We start from the raw sequence: 9,650 nt of genomic DNA on the forward strand, positions 1-9,650 counted from the left end.
TCATTTGAAAAAATAATGTGATGTTTTCTCTCTGAATTCTACTCTACTCAGTCCTACTAGCAGTAAAAATAGCACCCCGCCCCAACCCCAGCAGCAACGTGTAGTTCATTACCCTCCCATCCCTAGGACAACTGCCACCAATTCTGTTTAACTAAATGTAAGATTCAGGAAATGAATAAAGTAAAATGTTAGAAAGTTCAATATTTAGAATATGTGAGTAAAATGTTAAATAATTAATGTGAGATAAATGGCAGATGTAAAATACACATTTAAGGCTAATCAATCGTGATTATAACCCCAAATTAACTTAATAAGTTCTATCAAATTAATATCCATTAAATCAATGATCACAATATCCTGTGACAGAAAATATTATGCATCTCTCCTGTCCTCAAAACAGCTAAACTAGAATAAAAGATAAAGTTATTTAGGCAGTGTTTGTAAAGATAATTAGGGTCTAATTACATTTTCATGGGGTGACGGTCCGACAATACTTGTTCATTTGAAATGTAGGTCTTTAAACTGTCTTGGTCTTTGACTTTGACCCATTTTGGCTCATTAAATATTTGAATTTACTAATTCCCTTAATTATTTTTTCAGCCCTTTCTGGAAAGCAGCCTTCAAATTCCCTGTTTTGACTTTCCATTTTCCATCTGAACTCTACAAGAAGTAGGCCGCAAGAACACCTAAACGTTTAAACGTTTTTGAGAATAGGAGAGGCTGCTCTTGATGTTGTGTGAGGTATCTATCACAACATTGATATTATTTTATTTCATAACCGAAAGAATAAGATCTTATTTACTCTGTATTATCAAACAGTGTGTGGACCTCTGCCTTATAACCAGCCTGTCGATATGATCAACTCGTTATCACTGCCACTTGTTTTTAGTTGGGTTTAAACGATTGGTCAGTCATATATTTGTGATCCTTAAACAAGACAAGAATTTTACGGCCAGGTAGTAATATTAACAAGGTTCCACTGTACACATAAATTAATGATTGCCTAGAAATCCATGACATTCTTTTCACAGGAATGGTCTACATGTATTTATGACAGTAAATAACCGCAGTATGTAAACAACACAGTATACAACAACACAGTAACAACTTCTCAAGATTGTACAGACAATGAAACAACACTCAAACATTACAGGTTTTTATCACAATTATTTTCTGCATCTCTTAGCAAGGCAAGGATTTCACATCACTATTGTCACCAAGAGAAGCAGAAGTCTACAAAACCTTCACTTGCAATGCACACATGAAGGCATTGTTTACCGTTCACTCTTGACAAATATCTTCCTTAGATACCTCTCATAAGGAGAGACTTGAGTTGTCATTTCTAAGGTTTCCCTTACGTAACACAGGCCATGAACGTAATAATTTAAGATTTCTTCACTTTGGTAACAGCTTTTGGTGAGCCATTCCTCTTCTCGTATTCCTCAGCTTCAGCTTCCTCACTCTCTTCAGCGACAGCTTCGTCCTTTTTCTTCTTGTCACTTTCTTTCTTGTTCTTCTTCTTGGTTTCTTTCTTTTTGGAGGGTGTGGCAGCAATAGCTCGTTCACGCCACACTCGGATCTGATAACAAATGAAGTTCCATGCCAACCAGGCTTGCATGAGTATCACTCCAGCCATGGCAGTGAGTCTGATGGTAAAATTAGTTGTGATAATACTAATTAGTAGAATTCTACTAGTATACTAATGCAAATGCTGAAATCTGATTGGCTGATCCATTGCACACTATCAGTCATTAGTGTGTAGCAGCTTGGTGTGGTCAACAAAACTGCAATGTTTCCTCATTTCTCCGAAGTTTTAAAAGAACATTTAGCAACAAATGCATAATAAAATTCCTGAGAAGACTAAGAGGAGGGCATTTACAGTTTCTTGAATAACAAAAGCTCAAAAGAATGTCAAGCTCATAATCTAATTGTTAATTAGAAATAGAAAACATGTTCTGAGCTGTTTCTCTTGAGTTACAGTAATTTTGTGAAAGTTTGAGAGAACTCAAAAAAGCTGTGGAAACACTGACCTGTCAGCTCATGTTCCCACAGCCTTTCTCATTCTCATAAACTTCATCTTGTGCTACTAACTTGATAGAAACACGGAACAAGTTTTCTATTTCTTAAATGTTGAGCACAAAATTATTTTACCATCCACTGTAGCTGTAGTAGTGGCACAAATTGAGATGTACAAGTCAATTGGAAAACTAAATTTTTCAACTGTACACTCAAAATAGAATTAAAATAAAAAAAAATATATTCAGTATTAAAAGGAGTAGGTCAATCTTCTAACCGTATTAGTGGATTGTTGAAGTTCCCCGAATCCACATTAAGACCAGCATTGTCCAAACGTGGCAGGCCGTACCTGATTTATAAGACATCAGAGAAGTAATGTTAGAGCTTCGTACTTTATATGGAAACCATGGTGTCCTAGATCACGGGTTTTGGATATTAGCCTAGCAACGTTTTGTGATACTTGTCTCCAAGATGTTCCAAGTTATATTTTCTAGTTTCTATCACCAAGGTGGTGTTACACAGAGCAAAATATTTCATTCAACTTGTGACACAATCATAAATTAAAACAAACTCCAAGAAGAGTTGCTGCCCAAACCACTAATACTTTAAAGTGCCTATGAAGTAAAAAGTAATTGCTGCTGATTTGAAAGGCTTTTCAAAGTAAAGAAGAATGTGGTTTTCCTTTTTGGAATAACTTTTTTCGTTTTAGAGATATGAATTCACGTTTTTGTATTATAAGTGATGACGTCATAGGTGGTTCCACTAAAACAGTTCAACACTCAATCAAGAATATCTCTAGAAATATTACAACAGTGTTCTTTAAACTTGGCACCAGAAATGTACATCACAAAAGAAACAAAATGACACCCGTTGTGCCGTCGCCATGACAACAGTTATGCCGCTGGTCCTGTTTTAATTAAAACTAACATTACCAGATTTTATCTTAAACAAGGATCATCCATTCCCAACAATCTAATGGGGAGAGTTAAGGCAATATGGAAATCATGTGTGTTCCAAGCAAGACCCTCTGTCCCTTTTCGAAGGGTTGCAAATTGGCATGTTTGGTTTTTCACAGAAAGAGACTGGAGCCAAAAGTGTTGCCATGGCAACAACACAGAAGGTGTCATTCTGTTTCTTTTGTAATGCACATTTGTGGTGTCAAGTTTGAAGAACACTGCTCCAATATTTCTAGAGATATTCTTGATTCAGTGTTTTACTGTTCAAATGGAACCACCTATGACGTCATCACTTTCCTCGTTTGCATAATACAAAAACGTAAATATCTCTAGAACGAAAAAAGATATTCCAAAAAGGGAAACACCATTCTTCTTTACTTTGAAAAGCCTTTCAAATAAACAGCAATTATTTTTTTACTTCATAGGCACTTTAATTGCTGAAGAAAGTAACTGGGTTAAGTCATGTCATCTCTTCTTTCATCTAAATAGTTGGTGGTGTAAAGTACGTCTTAAACTAAAAAAGTTTTCAGAGAGAAATTTCATACCAGAAGGTCATGACAGTCAGAGCAATAATGGCAAAACGGGCAATAGCAAATAGAACAGTCCACACCCAGAACCTAAAACACAAAAGAAATGTTAATCAGTGAAAAGCAAGAGAATTCCAAAACTATCACAATGTTGTTGTACGTCTCAACATAATATGTTGACAAAAGGGTTTCCAAAGGGTTTTGAAAGGATTTCAAACCCTTGAAACTGGGTCTCCAAAGGGTTTCAGAATGACCTCAAACCCCCTAAAAACGCTTTTGTGGATAAGATGTGTTTCGTATGGAGGGTCACATATATTCAGCCAACAACAGCCTACATCATCAAAATCTAGCAGTAATGTTTGTAACATATATTTGGACAGACCAGTCTTTAAGTTGTCAATTGAAAATGAAACGCAGTTGGACCACAAACTAATGGATGGCTCATTCAAAACTGAAAACATTTGGATAGGGGAGGTCTCTAGTTTTGAATGATACATGGAGTTGCCCATTTTAAGCTTTTATCCACCAAAAATAGCTTCTAAAAACAGTGAAGGACAACTGCTGAATGAAAGCAGAAATTTATTGTTAGCATAACTAGACAGTGCTTTCACTTACAAGCTGTTGGCCACATCGTCTTTGCCGCTGATGTGTAACATTCTCATTCCATGGTAAATACTCTCCACTGCACAGTGAACCACCAAGCAACACAATGAAACATGAGTAAAACTAACAAGAGAAGAAAAAATTGCTCAGTCAAATTCTGACCGGTGAGCCTAACAGGTAATTTTTTTGCCTCCACCAGATGCTTAACAGGAGAGTCATTTCTTATGTATTATAAACTGGAAAACTAACTTACTTCAGCATGTAGGCAGCCCAGATGAAAAACAGATATTCAATGTATAACTGAACCTTTGGAAAAATCTCCTCCTGTCAAAAAAAAGAGAGCAAATTAAGATACAAATAACCTGTAAAACATTTTTCTCTTGCGAAGCTGATCGTAAATGTCATGGCCTGATCTATCACAAGTTATGTGGTTCCAAAAAATATCCAAACCTCCAACAAGGATAGTTATTTGGTTTGTACCCCCTCCCCCTGGAATTTACAGATTAACTTCCTACTTTCCTTTTAAAAATTTGGCTGTTGAAACCACCCACCCCCTCAGAATTTCAAATGGCCATCTTAGAGTGGGTAGGGATATTTTCTAGGCTTCACATAATTAACTCTTACCCGTTTAGCTCTTGTGAAGTACAGTTCTGGAAAGCAGTGAACCCAAAAGGAAATTTGAAGAATGAAGTAGAACTTGAGCGTGAATCTGACAGAAAAAAAAAAGCAATGCATCAAAAGTGTGCGGTGGAAAAACGATGATGTAAATTAACAAAACACTCAACTCTAGTGATTCCTGCATGATACACACCTCAAATGTACTATCATATGGGAGTTACATTGTAATTCACTGCTAATTAACAGACAGACCATTAACTGAATTAAAAATGAACTTACGACATTTCATTATGTGGATAACCTTCCCAAAGCTTTGAAATATTTGGAATAAATCCTTCCTATAATTTAAAGCAAATGGTATTAATAAAAATTATGTTTCAGTTGTCACTTAGCTTGAAAGCAATTTTAAAAAATCAATTTAAATTGATTGAAATGACAAAAACAAGAAAACCTAAAGTATATAAGTTTGGCATTTAACATACATTTGAATGTACCATTTAGAACTACATATTGGCATGTTTAGAGTCAAGCTCTATTAAGCCAGGATCTATCCAGGAGGATAGCTACAGGGCTCATTTAAGAGACAAGAAAGATACCAGGAGTTTCAGTTACGTTTTGAGTAAGAGGGCAACTGGTTTTCACAGGCAGGCAAAACTTTTTAAACTGAATTTCTTTAGGAGAAAATCTTTCCTCTACATGGTCAAACCAGGCAAGCAAAACCATCCTCACAGCTGGTCAATTTGCCTTGGGCCCAACCCTTAATGAAACCCTGACAAAGATACCGTATTTTCAAATCATAAATAACTCTTGCTCAAATCTTTGCTGCATATTTTACCTTGACTATAATGTCTGCTCCCCAAGCAGCAAAGAAAAAATAGAATGGCAGTAATATTCCAGAATCATTGAACTTTGTATTTTTGGTCTTTGACAAACGCAGCTTACGGGAGACTTTCTGCAAACAAAGAATAACAACAGATAGCTGAGACGTATTATTGAAATTTCCTTTTGCAGTTGCAAACAACAAATAGTCAAAGAACAAAATTGATTTTATTTTGTTATATGTTTGGAGATCATTACCAAGTCAAAATTGGTTAGTAAGGAAGAGATAAATTAATAGTAGTCCTTTCTGAGCTTTTATTTGATCAATATCAACAGATCACAAGCACTGAACCACAGTTTAAGAGATTCTTTAAGAAACAGTGAAGAAAGCCTACAAAAAGTTATCTATAAACCTACAACATGGTGTGATCAATTTACTGAATGACATGTCAAGTCAATCATGTCATGTCAATTTTATTCAATTCAGATACAGCTCAACCCCTATTAAACAGCCACCCTTGGGGAAATGGATAGTGGCCACTTAAACAAGGTAAAAACAATAGAAAAATCCCTCATTGGGACTTTGATCACTGGCTGCCTTGTAGGGATGGCCATTTAATAGGTGGCCACTTAACAGGAGTTCAACTGTATACCTGTGTACTCCATCTGTTGCTACATTTATTAGCCACAACTTTATTATAACCAAAGACAATTGACACTTTAACTTACATCCCAGATGTACTCCTGAATGATGGCATGCACCACAATCCATGCCATAGAATAGAAGAAAATGGTGCAAAAATCCTTCGGTCCATTTGTGTAGGTTGTTAGAAGATCTTCCGATCCTAGATAAAAAAGAAAAAACATATTCAATATTTTTAAAATAATCAGTTGATGGCAATTTTGAAACCTGCACTAAACAGCACTGGTCAGAGAGAATCAATGAAAGTTTAATGAATTCTATTGTTTTAGGACCAAATTGAAGTATTCAGTAACTTTTCAAGCTTGATCTTTTACAGATGAGAGAGTAAGGGTGCTCTTTGCATACTGCAGGGTTTGATGTGATACTCTTTACCAGTCTTGTAAATTTATTTAAACATGCTGGGTTAAACGTTTTTTTTTTTTTGATTTACAGGAAGAATCATCAGAGATTACAAAGTCATCATCAACTAAACCAAAATTTTGGCAGTCAAGACTACAAACAGTGAAATGGAAAACATAAAAACCTTACGCAGTTGTAAGGGGCATTTGAACAACAAGCAAGATTCCATTTTATTTTTGGAACAGGTGTAAGTAACCCATGCAATATCCGTTTTAAAATTAAAGCCTCATGATCTACAAAGTTAACTTACCACGCTTCAAGTCAAAAACACAGCAAGATTTATAAGAAAATATAACTGAAGAATTTCGTCTTAATTAAAAAAGTTTCCAAGCAAGTGCAGCAGTAAAAGTCTACAATTTCTTTTTAATCGGTCATGAAAGACATAACCGAGTTATATCGTTCCATTGTCTACAACAAAATGACCAATCAAAAGTTCCCACGACAAATTTAAAAGATTGAACCTTAAAAAATTCGGCAACTCATTCATAAAGATTTTGAAGAAATCGAGATTTAGTTGGCCGAAAATATTTACAGTTAAAGGATTGTTACACTAGCTGGCTTGATTCTTCTCCGAGAGAAATACATCGTGTTTCACGTGTATCAACTGCCTCGGTTGGTAGCATTTAGAACCGATTGAAATAAAACGCATCGGAACTTCTTTTTCCCCACCTACCGTTTAAGGTTCTGGTAAGATTATGTTGAGGTGCGATAAAAACAGACGCTACTTTAGACGTTGCCTGGAAATCAGCAATAAAAGAAAAAGAATTAGGATTTTTATCACAAGAAGTAATGAACAATGCAATATTATAAGCTTACGACTACAAAATGGTTGACGAGAAAACCACGATATTCTTACCTGGAACATCAGACCGACCATAAAAATCATACACACACAAGAAACTATATCTCCATGATTTGTAATCATAAATTCGTGGCTAAGTATCGGGGCATTTTTGCCCGTTTTTCGCCTGCTTGGCATTTTCCCGGCGTGAAAAGTAAAACACCAGAGAAGAAAAGAAAGAGATATAGTGGTGTCCAGGCTCTGGCCGCCATTAAGCTAGTGCCCAATCTACGACTCGGACAATCCATTTTGGCGAATGCGTTGCAGTCGGACGTGTCGCAAAATCCCCGGTATATCTGCGACGCAGGCTAAGGCGGCCCCGAAGAGCCGTCAAGCGAAGCACCATGCTCATATAGGAAAGATAAGAAAACCCATGAATTGATTTTCTTATGGTTATCATGGCTAGCGGTAGCACGATGTGAAGCGAGAGGCTGATAATCAATAGCAATTCTGAGTGAACGTCAGTGAGCTTTCACGATCCTTTCGGAAAACTCAAAAGACCGAGCTTCCTTCCCATCCACAAATGAAACACTGAGGGATTCGCGAAAAAGAATGCCATTTTCATCACCTAGCCTTTCAGCCTGCCTCAGAAAACTCTTGGAAAGGTAACCGTCAAGAAGACGCCATTGATGCTGACATAACTGGTCTCTTTCAGCCGATTTTCACTAACTGCACAGTAATTCGTTTATCGCACCCATCTTTTGTGCTCGTTTTGTAAGTCTACATACGAGCCAAGTGGCTCATCAGGCAGGAGCTTATCCCAGTTTCGGTAGCATGAAGTGACTAGGAGTATTTCTACTCCCCTCTGGATGGGATGCCAGTCCATCCCACGGCTACCCCCAGCATTAAATTCGCCGGTACCCACTTAGACATCTAGGTGGAGAGAGGCAATGTGAGAGTAAAATGTCTTGCCCAAGAAGACGACACAATGTCCCCGGCCAGGGCTCGACCCGGACCGCTCGATCCGGAGGTGAGCACATTAACCATGAGGCCACCGCGCCTCCACATGTTTCAGTAGTTGCTGTATAACGTTCATTTTGATTTTACACACCTCGCTAGTGTTTTCTTTCGAAAAGCAAAACAAAAAACGTTTCCATGTGACTACCCAATTCACGCAAACTAAGATATTTCAACTTAATTTGGATAAGACGAGTTTTCTCTATTTGTACTGTAGAAACGTTTACAATAATTATGGGCCGCCGTCACCGCCAAAAATACAAACGTTGCAAACAATTCAGAATCAATTGAAACGGTCTAATTGTTGTTTCCAAGAAGTTCCAGACATTTCAGAAATGCTGAAGTTAAAATGCACTTAGACAGGTGTCCTCGTGCGGTCAAGTGGAAAACCGAACTGATAAATGGTTTAGACAATGTTAAAATTGTCTAACCCTCGACCACAAAACGGTACATCAAAACAACTAATGATCTATCCTAAATAAAAATAATTCAGCTTCCCTTTGTAAAACGGTGCAGACTGAGAGAAACGGATTAACCTTAGGGCAGATAGATTAACGAAAACTGATTTGGTTTAGCTTTACATGAAATGGCTCGGTGTACTGCAGATTGGTTTAGCTTACTGTGGACCTGGTTTGGCGTATTGCCACGAATCATCGGGTTCAACGTATTGCGAGTGGTTTAGCCTATTGAGAATTGGTTGCGTTTAATTTAAAATGGTTTAGCCTATTGTGAATTGGTTGCGTTTAATTTAAAATGGTTTAGCCTATTGCGGACTGGTTTAGCGTATTGCGAATTGGTTTAGCGTTACATCAAATGTAAAAAGCTTAATACAGAGGGAGGCTTATTTGGGACGCGGCGCTTATTTCTTTTGAAAAAATTCCATCTTTAATTTCAATGTCAACTTTCGCTATGGAGAGACTATATTGGAAAGGCGTTTGTTGGAGCTGGAGGAGGGCGCTACATCGAATCACCGTGGCAGAACTACAACTGAAGTAACACTTTCAGTAGTAGTTATAGTTTATTAACACTCGCTATGAATCCAGAATATTTTTTGGGGAGAAGCGTCTCTGTGTGCATGAATTTCTCGGTTTTGTTAGAGTTGTGACAAAAAAGAGGGAAGTATGTTGAACATTCCACTCTGCACTACGATATCCCCATTACATGGTTGAAGTTAGTCAGACGTCATTAAAGCATATGAAATTCAAAGGATT

The 9,650-nt window shown here is 37.1% G+C and overlaps 1 protein-coding gene across 1 annotated transcript in view; it reads right to left on the reverse strand.

Moving 5' to 3' along the window:
* Positions 1–7,669, reverse strand: part of LOC110068073 (translocating chain-associated membrane protein 1-like) — an 8,866-nt gene extending 1,197 nt beyond the window's left edge. The window contains exons 1-11 of the mRNA XM_089271115.1: positions 7,498–7,669; positions 7,315–7,378; positions 6,269–6,384; positions 5,556–5,672; positions 5,000–5,058; positions 4,727–4,811; positions 4,356–4,426; positions 4,115–4,225; positions 3,518–3,589; positions 2,294–2,365; positions 1–1,646 (exon numbers count right to left, since the gene is read on the reverse strand). The exon at positions 1–1,646 is cut by the window's left edge and continues 1,197 nt beyond it. Coding sequence (XP_089127241.1) covers positions 1,385–1,646; positions 2,294–2,365; positions 3,518–3,589; positions 4,115–4,225; positions 4,356–4,426; positions 4,727–4,811; positions 5,000–5,058; positions 5,556–5,672; positions 6,269–6,384; positions 7,315–7,378; positions 7,498–7,620 — 1,152 coding nt within the window. The 5' untranslated portion in view covers positions 7,621–7,669 and the 3' untranslated portion in view covers positions 1–1,384. The remainder of the gene's footprint in view (positions 1,647–2,293; positions 2,366–3,517; positions 3,590–4,114; positions 4,226–4,355; positions 4,427–4,726; positions 4,812–4,999; positions 5,059–5,555; positions 5,673–6,268; positions 6,385–7,314; positions 7,379–7,497) is intronic.
* Between the last annotated feature and the right edge of the window lie 1,981 nt (positions 7,670–9,650).

This window comes from Orbicella faveolata, unplaced genomic scaffold (assembly GCF_042242905.1).
Source record: "Orbicella faveolata isolate gen_17 unplaced genomic scaffold, um_ofav_v1 contig_34, whole genome shotgun sequence".
NCBI lineage: Eukaryota > Metazoa > Cnidaria > Anthozoa > Scleractinia > Merulinidae > Orbicella > Orbicella faveolata.